The sequence below is a fragment of the Marmota flaviventris genome, chromosome 19 (assembly GCF_047511675.1).
Source record: "Marmota flaviventris isolate mMarFla1 chromosome 19, mMarFla1.hap1, whole genome shotgun sequence".
Lineage (NCBI taxonomy): Eukaryota > Metazoa > Chordata > Mammalia > Rodentia > Sciuridae > Marmota > Marmota flaviventris.
Genome location: NC_092516.1, coordinates 29,194,032 through 29,209,449, shown reverse-complemented (window position 1 = coordinate 29,209,449; position 15,418 = coordinate 29,194,032). Strand labels below are relative to the sequence as shown.

Sequence of the window (15,418 nt, the reverse complement as noted above, 5' to 3'; positions counted from 1 at the left end):
AAGATACTTGGATTTTCCAGAGAGTTTCTGCTGCCTTCAGAAAGCATGTGGGGTTGGCAGGATTATCAAGTAGTGATAAGAATCCTTCATCCCGAGCATATGGTAAATATGTTTCACAAACTTGAGGTGTGCCAGATAGATCCAGGAGGTGACCTACATAAACAGGAACACTCTTCTCATCGCCTGTTTAAAGGATCTAGCTGCCTTTTTCATTTTTACTAAACTCAGAAATTTATCAACTGGTATCTGGGGTCCTTCTGCAGGGGAACCCTGGGGAGCCCTGTCATTTGAAAACTGATCGAATCCATTTCCTGTCCAGAGTGACAACACCGAGCCGGGGCTTCAAGCCAGTTACTTGACATTTGTGTCTTCCTGGTGGGGAGAGGCTCTCACCCGTGCTCATCTAGCCATGAACATAGGACAGAGGTGTGGCCTGTCCAGCGCAAGTCCTTCCAAAACAAATTCTAGAGGGAAACCAGGAAGGTCATTTGATTTTTGTCCTCTTTACTTAGAATTCTTATCGCACTACTATGAAGTGTTTGAAGTGGCTTTAAGACAAGGCATGGAATCCGTAGGCTCAGAGTGGAGTAGGAGGTGAATGGCAGACCTCAGTGGGAAGACTCTTAAGGCTTGGATGTGAATAAAAATCTCAATTACTCCATAGCCCGACGTGGCTGAGACGTTTCCTTCCCGGGGTTTTGAGCGGCGGGCATTGCGGGGTCCCCAGCACGCTGTCTTGGCCACGGGGAGACTTGCTGTGCAATTAACCTTTCCATTTCCTTCTGCATCTGAGCATCGTGTGCTTCCTCTGCGGTGTCTTAGTGAGTGCACAGGATGGAGGGCGTTCTCAGAAACGTGTGGCCAAAGTGATGAGGTCAGAATGAAGGGAAGGGACGGTCTTCGTGGGGCCAGCAAGTCTGGCCCATCTGAGTTGTTTGTCTAACACTTCACAAGTGGCATAGGAGCCGCTGAATTATTCAAGTTACCCTAAAAAAGGCACTTAGGCTGCTGCGGGCGGGCAGGAAGGCTGCTGTCCTCAGACGCAACGCTGCCTCCGTGGTCGCCTGCCCCGTCACGCGCCCAGGCATGCAGGGTGAAGGGGACCGCACTGCTTGAAGTGCAGGGCATGGGAGGACACTCAGTGACTCTGAGGCCACAGGTGTGGAGGGGACCAACTGATGGGCCGAGGCAGTCAGCCTGGCTGGGACTTGGGGACGAGCCTGGAAGCTGAGAGTGACAAGGAGCATGCAGGTGGCGGTCTTTTCCTGCCACCAGCCCCTTGCTTGGCAGCTCCCACCAAGGAGTGCTTAGGGGAGACAGGAGGTAATTAGAGACCCTCACTTTGGAGGAAAAGCAAGGTTTGCCATAGGCTAGCTGCTCCCCGTGGGCCGTTTGTCACCGTCCTGCCCCAGTCCTCGGAAGGCAGGGGAGGGGGGAAGGAGGACCAGGACTGCAGTCCTGTGGGTTTTCTCGGGCAGCAGAAGCTTAGCTGGTGCCTCTTGGCCAGAGGCCTGTTCCCCCGGGGTACGGAGACCAGACAGGGGAGCCAAACCCCACGGGAACCCCCCAGCTGCTGACAAAGTTGGAAAAACAAGAGTCCAGCACTAAATATGTGAAGGAGGCTGTTAACAAAATAACGATGATGTGACAGGAAATCAGCCCTCACAGGGTACCTTTTTGCAATCTGAGCTAAGGTGGCAGCAGCCTGGTCTCTTGTCCTGCTGGTGCTGCTGTGTGCCATGAGTCCTGCAGTGTGGACGGGCCCGTCACCCAGGGCTCCATGGAGGTAGGCGCAGGCCACCAGGGGCGAGAAGTGAACCATTGGGCCCTGTGGCCTGGGACCTGGTGTTTCTTCAGGGTTCATTTTCTTCCCATTCTCTGTTCTCAGCTAACAGTCTTTTTTCTGTGTCAAAGAAAAATAGATATATATGGTTTTTAAAATCACCTTCCCTCAGAGGTGTGCCATGTACATTTCCCCCCTGAGACTAGTGAAGGAGAGGCTCAGAATATGAGCATTAGGGTGGGCTGGGCAGAGCTGGGCTTCCCACACCTGGACCATGCCTCCTGTCCGTGTTCTTTCCCAGGGCAGTGCAGTGACATCCTTCTAGATGCTTCCATCTGGTGCCCAAATGTTTTCGTGTCTCACTATTTCATTTCTGCCAGCAGTCAACACCAGGACAGACTTTATAGTCAACAAGTCACAGTGGAGGGATACCAAACTCGGTAGAACCTGTCCTGGAGGGCCTTTGTTTACTTTTTGTATGTTAATTTCCAGCTTACTAGAGCGGGCACGCTTGTGCCATTGGCCCCCGGGTACCCACTGCACAGCCCGCCACCTGCCAGTCCGTCTCACCTGCCTGGCTCCTGTTGACTTGTGAAGCTCCTTCCTGGTCATTTCTAAGCAGTTTAACAAGTACACGCCCACAAAGACGCCTCTTGTCACTGTAGCCACAGTACTAAAAACCTGTTGGTATTACTAGATACATCTGGTCAACCTTGAAGTTTCTAGTTGCCCTAAACATCATGGAATTGTTTTGTTTTCTGAAGTTGTTTGAATCAGAATCCAATTAAGAGCCACATCTTGGAATTGGTTGGAATACCAACGCCCTGGAGTCCTGTTCATTTTGTAGATGTGTCCCCAACCTCCCACCCTCCCTTGTTCTGTTCCTCACAGTCTGAGTGAAATGAGGTCTTCGCAACAGAGTGGCTCCCCCCATCTGGGTCTTGCTAATCACATCCCCAGGTGTGCTCAGGGTGCTCCTCTGCCTTCTCCTGTCCTGTAAATTTGTAGCTGAACATAGAGGCTTGGTCAGATTCAGGATGGAACTTTGGGGCCAGGCGTCACTTCCTGGGTGGCACTGGAAGCCAGTTGTAACCAGAGGTGGGAGACTCCCTTACCCAACAGCAGCCAGGACTCTTGTATTTGTGTGCTTGGTGCTCAAAGGTCTCTCCTGTAGGTCCCATCCGCTCAGAGACCTGCCCCAGGCCAGAGAGCTGAAGGGAGAATTCAGTGTTTCCCCGCCAGCCTCGGGCTCTCTGCCATTCAGACCAGGTTTTCTGATTTTGCTTTTCGTGACCCCATCATCCTATGACTCCATGGCACTTGAATGAAGGAAAGAAGATATTCCCCTCTTTCCTGTGTGCTGCCTCCCTTAGAGCTCCAGGCAGTGGCAAGAAGTGTTCAAAGATGGATCCGACATTTATCCCCAGAGGCCCCCGATGGCCTTGGGAGCGTGACCAGCAGGAGCTATGCATGTTGTGAACCAGTTCTCAGGGCCGCAGCTGTCCTGTGCCCCTGCCTGTGGACAACTGAAGCCTGAGTGACCGTCACAGATGGCTTCTGACCACACTGAGGGTCATTCCCTGGGCAGCAGCCAGCCTGTCTGAGGGGTCCTCTGTGGCACTGATGGGCAGTTATGCCATGTGGGCCTTGGGGCTCCCTTGGCCCCCAGCTAGACTCACACGCAGCTAGCAGCAGAGTTCATTTAAACCACTGAATCAGCGGGTCCCCTAAAGGTGGGGGCATGAAGGGCGGTTTCCTTCCCATTTGGGATTGAAAAGATGAGGCCTGACTAAACTTGTTTTTAATTGTTACTGTGATATTGTTTAAGTTTGACATAATGGTCCTGAAAAGAACAAATTGTGGTTTATGTCTGAGCAGACAGAGGTGATATTCCCGCCGTTTAACTATCTCTCAACACAGTTTCCTTGCCAACAAAAATGAAAACCACCATTTCCAGAAGGCTGCCCCTCACATCGAGCTCTACAGCCATCTCCCACCCAGGCCCTTTTCGGGAAACCATGGGGTCGCTCTGAAATGACACCTGCAGCCAGGCAGGGGCTTAGAGGATGCCAGGCAATGTCACCTTCCCCTCCACAGCTTCCAGAGCCCGTTCAACCTGGGATGGTCAGTGGAGGACCCGGCCAATCCTACAAGCCAGAGCCATCAGGAAAGCCTCTCCTCTCCCATCTCCCAGGCCAGCCCCCATGGGGACCTGCAGTCCAATGGACTCTGGAGCCACAGCTGTCTTCACCTTGTCTTTCAAAGACTGCCGAGTGCCCTGCTCCCCTGTGCAGAGATGGCCGTCGACCTTAAGTCAGGTTTGCAGCTTGGCAGATAGTCCTTTTGCCTTCCGCCCTTCAATGCACTCACCAGTGAGTTGGTGCTCGCCTGGAGAGCCTGGGCTTTAGGTAGCATGGAGCACTCTGCATATATAATTGATAAATTGCATTTTAATTTGCATATTCCATCACCTGGTATTTGGAAAGCACTTCCTGTAGTCTCTGGGATGACAGCAGTGAGTGAGGCAGTAGCCGATCCTGAGCAGACACTTCCAGACAGGAAGAAGTACATTGAAGGCCATCCGAGTGGACGGTGGGAAGTGGGCTGTGGGAGGCCTTCCGGAAGTCCACTAAAGCTGAGGTCCCTTGGTGAGAGGACAGGCCACCTGTGGAGATCTCGGCAGCCCAGGCCACAGAGCTGGAAGGTGAGGACAGGAAGGGCAGTTTCAAGGAACAGAATAGAGTGAAGGAATCTGAGAGGCTGACGGTTGATTGAGCCACAGAAGAAATTTACATGAAATGGATGTTACTAAAAGATTTCAAAAAAAACTGCCTCCAAGAAACAAAGAACCTGCGGCACAATGGCCCTGATGAGGACGCACCCCACACTCAGGCGCCTTTGTTTGGAAGACAAGATGGTGTTTGAAGAGTGGAAAATAACCTTGGGAGAGCAGCTCAGGTGCTCGTGGGAGGTGGTTCTGGAGTCTTCCACTCACTGTCTTCTCCCTGCGGTGTCTTGACCCCAGGGCTGAAGGGACCCGGCCTGCAAGATGGGTCTCTCTCGGAGGAAGAAACGAAAAGGAGCTCGTGGCCCCAGTCGCACCGTGCCAGGCTATGACTGGGGGCTGGGACTGAAATGTCGCCCTGTGGAGACGCTGCTCAGGGAACCCCCAGGAAAACGTGGTGGGGACCTGCCTCCTGGAGCAAAGGTGGCAGGGGGGGCCACCGGGGAACCAGGCCTGCAGCCCTGCGTGGGAACCAGCAGGTGGGCACGGGTGCTGTGTGCCTGGGCTGATGCATCCGAGCCCTGATGGCTTCCTCCTCCTGTCTGCAGAGAAGGAGACGCTTTCAGATGTTTTTTGTGGCTTCACCCAAGACAAGACAAAAGAGACCAAAGGCCAATCTCATATAAAAATATTTATGAAAAAAAACTAAATAAAATATTAGCAAATAGAACTCAGGAGCTCATTAAGCGCACAGGACACCACAACCAGGTGGGGGCAGAGGGCAGGTGCAGTTCACTGTTTTACAGGTCAGGAGAAAATCCTCTTCATTAGCTCCATAAATGCTGAAGAGGTACTTAATGAAATCAATACCATCTTTTATTAAAAAGTCATAATAAAATAGGAACGGCTGGATGTTCCTTTACCAAAATGAAGACATACAGAGCCCAGAGCCAGCCACGCAGGGTGCGCTGGGTGCTGGCCAGGCACCATCCCCCTTGTGTCTGTGGTGGTCCTGGAATTGAGACAGTGCCATCCTTCACGAGAAGTGAGAGATGCCGGAGGGGTGGGCTGCACTGACCTGGGTGCAGGTGAGGACCTGGGTGCAGGTGAGGACCTGGGAACGTGAAAACCCATGGAGGGACGGCAGAGCTGGCCCAGAGTCCAGCAGGCCCCGCTGTGTGGTCAGTTCTCCTCTCTAGTGATAGCACTTCCCTCAGCCCCACTGTTCTCTGCCCAGCAAACTCGTCTTCATCCTCAGGAACAGAATGTCCTGTCCTCTGTGAGACGGTCCCTGCTTTTGTCTGCAGAGCCCTGTCCCTCTTCCTGGAGCGACACTGTACTGAATCACAGTGTCTCTGTACCTGCCACCCCATGCCCTCCAGCAAGGTAACAGGAGTAGGGGGGCAGTGCACATCTGCTGAGGGTGTGCCTTCCTGCATTAGCCAGAAAGCAGGTCGCCCCCTGGGATATCTGTCCCCTCCTGTGGCACCCAGAAGGCGCTCAGCAGGCACAACTGGCCTCCCAAGTCGTTGCCCCACCCCATCTGGGAGGGACAGTCATACTCTGGGCCAGCCCTTCCTTCCAGTGACATCCACCTTCTGTGGTTGTCCCTTCCCAGCTGCTCCCACGTGGCCAGAGCATCTCCCCATGGAGGGGATTCCAGCCCCATCACCAAGGAACCCCCTCAGAGCCCAGCCCTGGCCCATCCCTTGTCCCCCCCCACCTGAGCTGGGTCCAGCAAGCCCCCCCAGCTGAGCCCCCCTTGGCTGCACCAACCTGGCCCGCAGGTTGTCAGGAGAAGAACCCACCTTAGCCACAGACTCACTTCACTCCTGGTACAGAGGTGTGCCGAGGAGAGTGTGTGTCCTGGACATATTAGGGGGTCTTTTTTAAAGCAGGGAGATTCCATCTTTAGATATTTCTCTGTTTGACGCTAAAGAACTGCACAATCTGGTACCAAGCCTCTTTGGATTTTGACTTGACTGCTCTTGAAGACCATCCTATTCCTTCCCTCAGCTGCCCCGTAGACACACAGATGTCGTTCTGTCACTTCATACCCAAGAAGATGGATTCTGGGACCCCAGGTATACCAGAATCTACACTGGGATAGCACTTTGTCTCTAGGTGACTTACAGTACCCGGCCCTGTGCAGTCGCTATGTAAATAGTTGTGCTGCATCACTGGGGGATGGCGTCTAGGGGAGAGACTATATGTGTTCAGAACAGGTGCAGGGTTTTCTGAATACTTTGATCCACGGTTGGTGGAATCCAACTGGATGTGGAATGTGCAGATGTGGAGGGCAGGGTGTTCTCTGTTTTAGCAGTTCCTGGTGGCACTGTGATTGTTTGGGTACTGAAGTGCACATAGCCTTGCCCTGGTGCCGGACGCCAGCACTCAGGAGGCGCATGTGAAAGGAAATACACTGTGTCTAGCGTGGGTATAATTTCCTTTCCATCAACCTTGACCACGTCCTTTCAAGTTCCTCATAAAAATCGTGTGTTCGCCCAGAGAATACCCTGGAATGATGTGCAGGGAGCGGATGAATGAACTATATATTCCGGGCCAAACTGAAATTATCTGCCGCTGGAGTCGGAGCAGAGCATAATGCAGCCCAGGTTAATAGATCAGGGGAAGCTGTTTTGTCAGCTCGTAAAAAGGTGAGGGAACTAGATTTTTATAATAAATCGTTCTGCTGAGCAAACAATATGTGCGGTTCTTGCGGACTTTGGAAAATAAATGATTTTAGACTAATGTCAGGCTCCAGATGGTGGGCGGCCGTGGAGCCTGTGGAATGAAAAGAAACGCATCTGGAGGCTGGGCCAGGGAGGCCACAGAGGCCACGGTGTGTCATCCCCGCCTGAGGACCCCTCCTGGTGGCTGATACTCACCTGGGGGTGTGCTCGTCCTGCTGATTCAGGGTGTGGGTCTGGCAGGGTGGATGTTGGGAGGCGTGGGTGGCCGCTTTGTGTGCAAGTGGGTTCTAAAGACAGAGAGGCTGTTCTTGGTCCAGGCTCACAGGTGCCGGGGCCACGCCATGCGCCTCCCGCTACCCGTTGCGCTTCAGCTCCCACCCAGCTGGAGCGAGCCGTGTTCTCTTTGACCTTTTAAAAAAATGCCCCTCCAAAAAATTAGTAGGGATCCTGCAAATGACCTGAACTCGGCCTCTCCTGCGGGATATCCCCGCTCCCCACACTGTCTCCTTTTGGGGTCAGGAGCTGCAGCCCCCTGGGCCCAGCTGTCAGCACCGTACCTGGTTTGAATAACCTGCCCCACGAGGCAAAGCTCAGGGTGGTCATCGTCCTCCGAAAGCTGGGGGAGGACAGGAGCTGCTGTCCCCATGAAAGGCTAGGGCAGAGGTCGTTAGCACGCCCAGTATTTTGGTCAGTTCGGCAGTTGCTTAGGAACCCAAGTTAAACTGACCTGTAGATGGAAAACTTGAAATTCATTTCCAGGGATTGCTGCAGACAGCTGAGAAGGCACCTTCCTGTTTAAATGTGACTAACTTTTTATAAGTGACTTGAAATATTTCAGAAATATGAGGCATAGTTTCCTAGATGTTAAGAATCCTGATGAACAGCCAAGGCCAGAGTCTCCACATCTGCAGGGAGCTCCCAAGCCCACCTGGGCCCCCTGACCCAAGACTATGGGGGCACCACTCCCAGCCCTCAGCACCCCAGCCCAGCCCTGATGCCTCTGTGAGGCCAGCCTCTCGGAACCCCTCTTCCTGGTGCTCTCCCAGACAAGGGGTGGGGAGCCAACCCTTTGCTCCAGATGTCCAGGATGGGGATTACACCCAGGAGGCCTCCTCCTGGCACTGCTGCCCCTGGCAGGGAAGGGGAGGCCCAGCTCTGGCTGGACGGATTCCTGGTAGAGGGGCAGCTGAGGGGAGTCATCAGTGAGCAGTTGGGGGCCAGAGGCCCTCCCTTCCTTCTTCAGCAAAACCTGCCGGACCCCTGCTGTGCGTCTTTCTCTTCCATTCATCTTGGCACTCACAACAGGGCTTGCTTCTCTGACCTCCCTGACCTACCCACTGCCCCAAGGGGTCGCTGGCTCTCCCCAGGGTATCAGAGCCCAGAGGTAAAATGGCTGTCCTCTGAAAGACCCCACACCCCTTGGTGCATGTGACCTGAGGGGACAGATGGGCCACAAGAACAAATCAGGCTGAGAAATGGACTCAAAAAACTAGGTAAAGCAAAAGGTAGGCTCCGTGGGAAAATGAACCAGGTGGAAACAACAGGTTTGGAGAGGACCCAGAGGAGCAAAGCAGGAAGTGGGGGCACAGCCCTGAGTGGCGGCACAGCCCACAAGCACTCAGGCCCTATTCAGGAAGCCTCCAGAAGGCTGCAGGAAAAGAGCAAAACAGAAGACAAAGGTGGAGTGACGCCGAGGACAGAAGCAGCTCACTTCCGAACGATGAGTCTCAAACAGAGCAAAGGAAGCATTGTCGACCCAGGGAGGTTAGCTGCGACTTGGGAACAGCCCACAAAGGACCAACGGGAGCGATTCACAGAAGTCCCTGCCTGGACATGCACTCGGGCCTCTGCTCACCCAGACCAGCGGGCACCGCTGGTTCTGCAGGTGCCCCTGAGGGAGGGAGAGGCGGCTCTGCCCTCTCCCTGCAGGTCTGTCTTGGGGTGCTCGGCAGCCACGCGGCACTGGCGAGATTCGTGAACCGCGTCTGGGTCTCTGCCTGCCTCCTGGCGCCATAAGGCGTGAGGTGTCAGACACTCAAGGAACCCGTGAACCAGTAAGCGGATGGTGGGTGTCCGGGACGTCTGGGGCATCCGCCATGTGCGCCTGGGCTTCCTTCACTGCCGATGAAGAACTGCCTGATTAAAGTTCAGAACTGTGTGTGAAACTTGCACAACTGAGAGGAGTCATAGCTTTGTTTCCTTTTGTGCCTGCTGGGGTGCAGCTCTGCGTCCTTCATCCTCAGGCGGTGGGGACAGGAGGTGGCTTTCTGCCTGGACTCCGATCTTCCTCTTCTCATGTTTAGGACCCTTGGCTCGTTAATGATGGGTTTTAATCCTCCGTGGTTATTAAGAACGTCTCTGCTCGGCAGCTTTTCCCCAGGGCGTGGAGTTTGGGCGTGGGATGGCCCCACAGACTGTTCCGTATATTAGCCCACTGCCCCCGTCTGCTCTCGCCCAGCACCTCACAGCAGGGGCCCAGTTGGGTTTTTATCTCACAGAGACACTGCCTTCCCCATGAAACCGTCCTAAAAATAGCTCCATTTAACTAGGCCATTCCACGGCTGTTCCAGACTTTACTCGGGCCAGTCTGAAAGCAGCTACTATTTCAGATACAATGCATTGAACCTGATCCCAAGGTGTCCAGGCCACTGGGAGTTGATAAGATTGCCTCAGATCCCCGCATGCAGAGGTGGGCTGGAGAAACCCCGGCCTGGACCACTGGGCAGTCCAGGGACCTGAAGACGTGCGCCTGCTCAGTGTGAGGAGAGGGCGGGTCCCCTGTGCAGCACATGCCTCCTCAGGACCCTGAGACCCACCTGCCTGGGTGCCCTGGGCTGTCCCAGGGAGTGGACCTGCCTGGGCCTGGCAGATGGCACATGCAGGCCTCTGGCCCATTCCAGATACAGGGCCAAGTCCAGGGACCGGGTACCAAGGAGACACTCAGCCTGGCCTTCAGAGAGCTCACCGTGTTTGGGGAAGCCAGTGAGGGAGAGGGCGTGTGCCACAGCCTCAGACAGAACCTGGAAGGACTGGGGAGGGCTGGGAGTAGCAGGGCCTGAGCAGAGTCGGCTCCTGCTCAAGGTGGAAGTTGTGGGGACACAGGGCCACGGGGATGAGCCCTGGGCAAGGCTGGGTGGAGGGCAGGAGCCTGGGTGTGGGAAAGCTGTGGCACAGTGGAAGTGGGCAACAGAGGGTGCCCAGGTACACGGGACAGAGAACAGGGCCCAGAGCCCCAGCCAGGGCTGGTAGCCGTCACGTTGTCTTGGGCTCCGAGGATATGCTGGCACCTCTCTGGGGTCACAGCCACTCATCCTGTGTCCTCACAGGCGGTCAGCAGAACCTGTCTCAAGGGGGTGGTGGGTTGCCCTGTGTCCTCTTCCAGCCACCACAGGCCATGGGCGTTGGCAGCCTTCCCTGAGGGACTGCTCTCCCCACTTACGGTGGTATGTGTCAGGACCACGTGCTGGCCTCATGCTGCCCAAGGAAGGACTTTGAAACACAAAAGCAAGACCCTGGAGACTGTGCTGCTAGGGGCAAGCTGGGGTGCAGTGAGCCCAGCCGTGTCCCTGCCCCCACAGCGCCCCCCCACAGCCTCTCCACCCCGGCCCTCCTCCCACCATCTGACTGCCTGCTCTTGTCCCTTCCGTCCTGGCAAAGCCTTCTTTGCCAAAGGCCTTTTGCCGAGGGCCTAACCTGGCCCTTCCCAACTCCTCCTCTGGCCCCTTTGCCCCTGAAGCCTCCCGGACTCCCTCTCCCCAGGAGAAGTCGTCCCCCTGTCTCCCCAGAGCGCTCTGTCCAGAGCTCTGCTTACCAGAACACAGTGTATTTTACCTTTTCTGTCTCTGCTCCCCAGACAGAAGGTCATCAGAAGAACGATGCCACAGGCGGGCCACCCCCAGCAGGAGCCCACCTCCTCCCTGTGGCTGCTGGGACCCCTCGCGGGTCTACTGGGTCCTTCCCTCCCCCGTGCTGGGACCCCACCTCGCCCAGTGAATGTGATGTCCTGCCTAGCACTGAGCCGGAAAGCCTGTCCTGTGTCACTCCTGAGCCTGCCTTGTCGTCAGCTAACCCACTCTCTCCTCTCACCTTCCTAGGGCCGACGAGATCGAAATGATCATGACCGACCTGGAAAGAGCAAACCAGGTAGGCTGTCCGCAAGCGTTGGGCAGAACTGCAGCGGCACCCGTCCTGCTGACCCGGCCACCTCGCGCTCAATTGGAGGCTGGTTGTTCTGGTGTTTTGACCTAACGGTGTCGTGTCGGTCTCATGGTGATGTTGTGTGACATTGGAAAACACATGAAACTCGCAGCTTCGTTTCCCTGGCAAAGGTTTGCTATGACCGGAGCATCTTGGTCATCCCACGGGGATGTCCACTCCAGAGGGGCTACTTTTTCTTTTTCAAGACCCTCTGTCCCTGCGGCACATGTTACATGGTAGAGTCACATGGTAGAGCCATCTTCACAGCCACCTTCCAGGGGGTGCAGTCTCTTGATTTGGAGGGGCAGCTGGGTGCAGCCCCTGTTGCCCGGTGCCCAGTGGTCAGACATGCTCTTTGGGAAATGCCCAGCACAGAACAGGTGCCCAGGATCCGGTGGTTCCAAACATCAGCTGCCTGGACAGTCCAGCCACCCCACCCCTGCCCTCTGCAGGTCACAGAGCACCTCACTTCAGCAGATGGTGCTGCCACCGCTTAGAGGGACAGGAGTCCCCCACGTGTGCTCCTTACTGTGGGAGAAGCAGCCACGCAGTGGTGGGCCTCACGCGCTGCGGCTTCTCCTCACTCAGTTTTTCAGCTGGGTGGCCCCGGGTCACCCAGGGAGCATGCTCGCCTCACCCCCTGGAGCAGAGCGCTTTCCAGGCTCCCTGAACTCTGCCCACCCTGCAGAGGCCCCACAGGCTCCCGCCTTTGTGGGCACTGCTCTCCCAGGCCAGGGCCAGCACTGGGGAAGGGCCTCAACATCCCTCCCCTACAAGTCCCCTCCCCCACAGGCTAGAGCGGCAAAGTCAGCTCCAGCATGGGACCGGCCCTTCAGGACTTCACCACGGGTGTGATGTTGGGCCTTACACCCACCCTGGATCTGGGGCTGATGGGGCAGGGGTGGGTGGGGGTGGAGTCGTGTGGGGTGAGTGGCCCGGTTCTAGTCAGAGCTCTGGAGCCCTGGCCTCTGCCTAGGCCCGGTCCACACAGCCACACAGCTGTCCACTGAGGTCAGTGCTGTCGGGATTCCCACCGTACACTTGGGGAAGCAGGTTAGTGGCTGGTCAGGTACAGAGCCAGGACCCGGACCCCCGAAGTCTAACTTTGGAGGCTGTGCTCTTGGCCACCTGGAAACACCCAGAAACAGGGTCATAGAGCACCTGCCACCAGCCCCTTATAGACTGTGCCATTGCCAATGTCTGCCCTGCTGTGCCGGCCCCTCCCTGGCTCAGTCCGCATGGCCGCACGTGGCAGAGCCCGAGTTAGAAGTAGCTGCTGAGAGGAGTGCATCATCTTTGTCACCTGGTTGTGCTTGTACTTCTCAGATTTCCTCCCAGCCTCCCCCGAGGCCTGCCATGGGCATAGCCCCCTTGGACTGGCACCTTTGGGTAAGCCCGGGTCTCTCGGCAGACAGCCTGAGTCTGCGAGCATCAGGTGCTCTGTCAGAACTGACCTTAGGAGGGTAGAGGCAGTCCTCAGGTAACAGAGCCATTTGGCGATTGGTGGTGCCCTTCTCAGAGTGTCTTCAGGGGCATCAGGCAGGGCCATAGAGACAGGTGCCACTCCACAGTGACACTTGGTGCAGCTCTAACTTGGACTTCCTGGTTGTGTGGATTTCTTAGCCCCATGAATGTCTTAATCTTAAAAAAGAAAAAGGGAAAGAAAAGAAAAGATGAACCTTGAGGACATTTTTTAAGAAAATAAGCCATGCACAAAAAGACATCTACTGTGTGACCCCACGGACGGGGTGTCTAGAGGAGATGGAGTCATGGAGTCACCCAGAACAGCTACATAGGTCAGGGACAGGAGGGGGGACATGGGATGTTGGGTAGGTGGAGGTGCTGTCTTGCAGGATGGGAAGGTTCTGGAATTGGTTACACACCAAGGTGACTGTAGCTGACACTACTGAACTGAACGCACTGGTGTAGCGATGGTGGACCTCACACTGTACCCTACACAGCCGAAAACTTTAAACACTTGAGAGGACAGAGGGCCACAGCAGCTGGAGCCCTACTCGCCTTGTGAGACTCTTCAGAGGTGGGGGAGTGCGGTGCGGGGGAGGGGACAGGCCTGGCAGGGAACCCCGAAGGGGCCTCCCCTGTGAGGTGCAACACTGGCACTCACGGCCCAGCCTGAGTTAATAGCCTCAAGGCTACCCCATCACTACAGAGTTTCTAGAACACAGAGGGTGGTCAGCTCAGGGGCCATTAGTCCATGCCCGGGAAAGCCCATTTTGGACTAGAAGCCATAGTAAAGAAAGCGGTTTCACAGTCTGGCTCCACTCCACAGCCAGGACCGGGGGACCCTAACACCAAAGAAACTAGAGGCTCAGGGCCATTCCTGGTCTTTGGAAATCAGGGAAAGAAGGGTCACAAGGCTGGGGCTGGGGCTCAGTGACAGAGCGCTTGCTTAGCACGTGTGAGGCCCTGGGTCTGATTCTTAGCACCTCATAAAAATAAGTAAAATAAAGGTATTGTGTCCACCTACAACTGAAAAGAGCTCAAGGAATACCTTCGGGAACCTGGGGTGCTAAAATATGAGAAAGGGGCTCTGGGCAGGTAGGCGGCGGGGGGGGCTTCCTCCTGCGAGGAGCAGCTGGAGCAGGATACGGGTGTATGCTCTGGAGGCTCTATGGCCATGCAGAGTGGATGGGAGTGGGAAGACTGGAATCCAGGAGCGCCCTAAGTAGCTATGGTGACAGGGCACAGAAAGCCGCAGAGCCCAAGGGGAGGCACTCCCCACAGATGAGGGCTGGCCCAGAGCAGAGCTGCACAGAGCTATGCGCCAGCCGCCTCCCCGCCGGGACCCCCAGGAGGAACGATTTACTAGTTCATTGGCACAGAACATTATTTCACGCCAGGTTTATAGCAAGACGTTCTCTGAGACCTGAAGCTCTATTTGCTTGCTCAGGTGCTGGTTTCCGTCATGGAAACCCAGGCAGCAGCTGTCCATAGGGAGGGTCTCCTTGACCCCTGTTGGCCCGACGTCGAGGCCCTTGCACTAATATTCCCATGTTAAGTGTGACCATAAAGGTGTAGAACTCCGAGGCTTCTGGTAAAGAGGAGCAGAGGTGGGACCGCCAGGTCTGCCCTGCGCTGGATGTCCCTCCCTGCAGCAGCCCTGGTTCAAGTCGTGGGCAGCCTGGGCAGTGGGAGGAGGAAGCCATCTAAGCAAACTGTCCTGATCCTGTTGACCTGTCTGGTTTTCATGGCTCAAGACTGCCTTCGGGGAAGACCCTTCAGTCTGAGGTTGGGGCTGGAAACCTCAGTGGAGCCTCAGTGAGGAGAAGGAGCCGGGCAGAGAAGCGCAGAACAGAAGGAACTCGCAGGCCCTGCGTTCTGGGGCCAGGTTTCACGTTCCCATGGGCGAGGGTGCCTGGCTCCGGGGCAGACACCGGCATTCCCCACCCACCTGGTTCAGCAAATCCCCAGCCCCAGGCCTGGGCTTCCTGTCCATGAAGTGAGGGAAGTGCTTCATTCATCTGTTGCTTGGACAGGCCTCTCTTGGGGCTTCTCTGTTGGGGCTCTATTGGCCACTCCTAGTACTGAGGACACGCTGGCCTCCCGGGCTGTCCAGGGCCCTTCCACAGAGCCAGCCACGGACATGATGGTGCTGTCTTAGGCCCCCTGGGAGCCTTGGGTTCCCCCGCCATGAATGGACTTCCACCAAGGTCAGGCGCACACGTGGAGGACCTGTGTGGCAGGCAGAGTTAGGCTGTTTGCTTTCCTGAAACGTGCCCCAGCCTGTGACATGCAGCAGGTACACAGGTGTGTTGCTCTCCTCGCAGCCTCAACATCCAGTGTGTCCCCGGCAGCACCGGCCATGGCTCTGAACTGGCATGCTGCCTGTGCAGTGACCGCTCAGACATGCACCAGAGTTTCTCCTCTGCGCCTCCTCACCTCTCCCTGCAGTCACCGATGGGGCTCTCTCCAGCAGTCTGGATGCCGTGGAGGAACATGGTCCCCCATTAGCTTGCAGGGCTGCTGGGTCTCTTAGAGTCTTGCTCCTCTTGGGTCTGC

The 15,418-nt window shown here is 55.9% G+C and overlaps 1 protein-coding gene across 6 annotated transcripts in view; it reads left to right on the top strand.

Moving 5' to 3' along the window:
- Cux1 (cut like homeobox 1) overlaps positions 1–15,418 on the top strand; it is a 316,712-nt gene that overhangs the window by 216,106 nt on the left and 85,188 nt on the right. For all 6 annotated transcript variants that reach the window (XM_027952928.3, XM_027952927.2, XM_027952926.2 and 3 more), the window contains one exon: positions 11,296–11,344. In XM_027952928.3, coding sequence (XP_027808729.1) covers positions 11,296–11,344 — 49 coding nt within the window. The remainder of the gene's footprint in view (positions 1–11,295; positions 11,345–15,418) is intronic.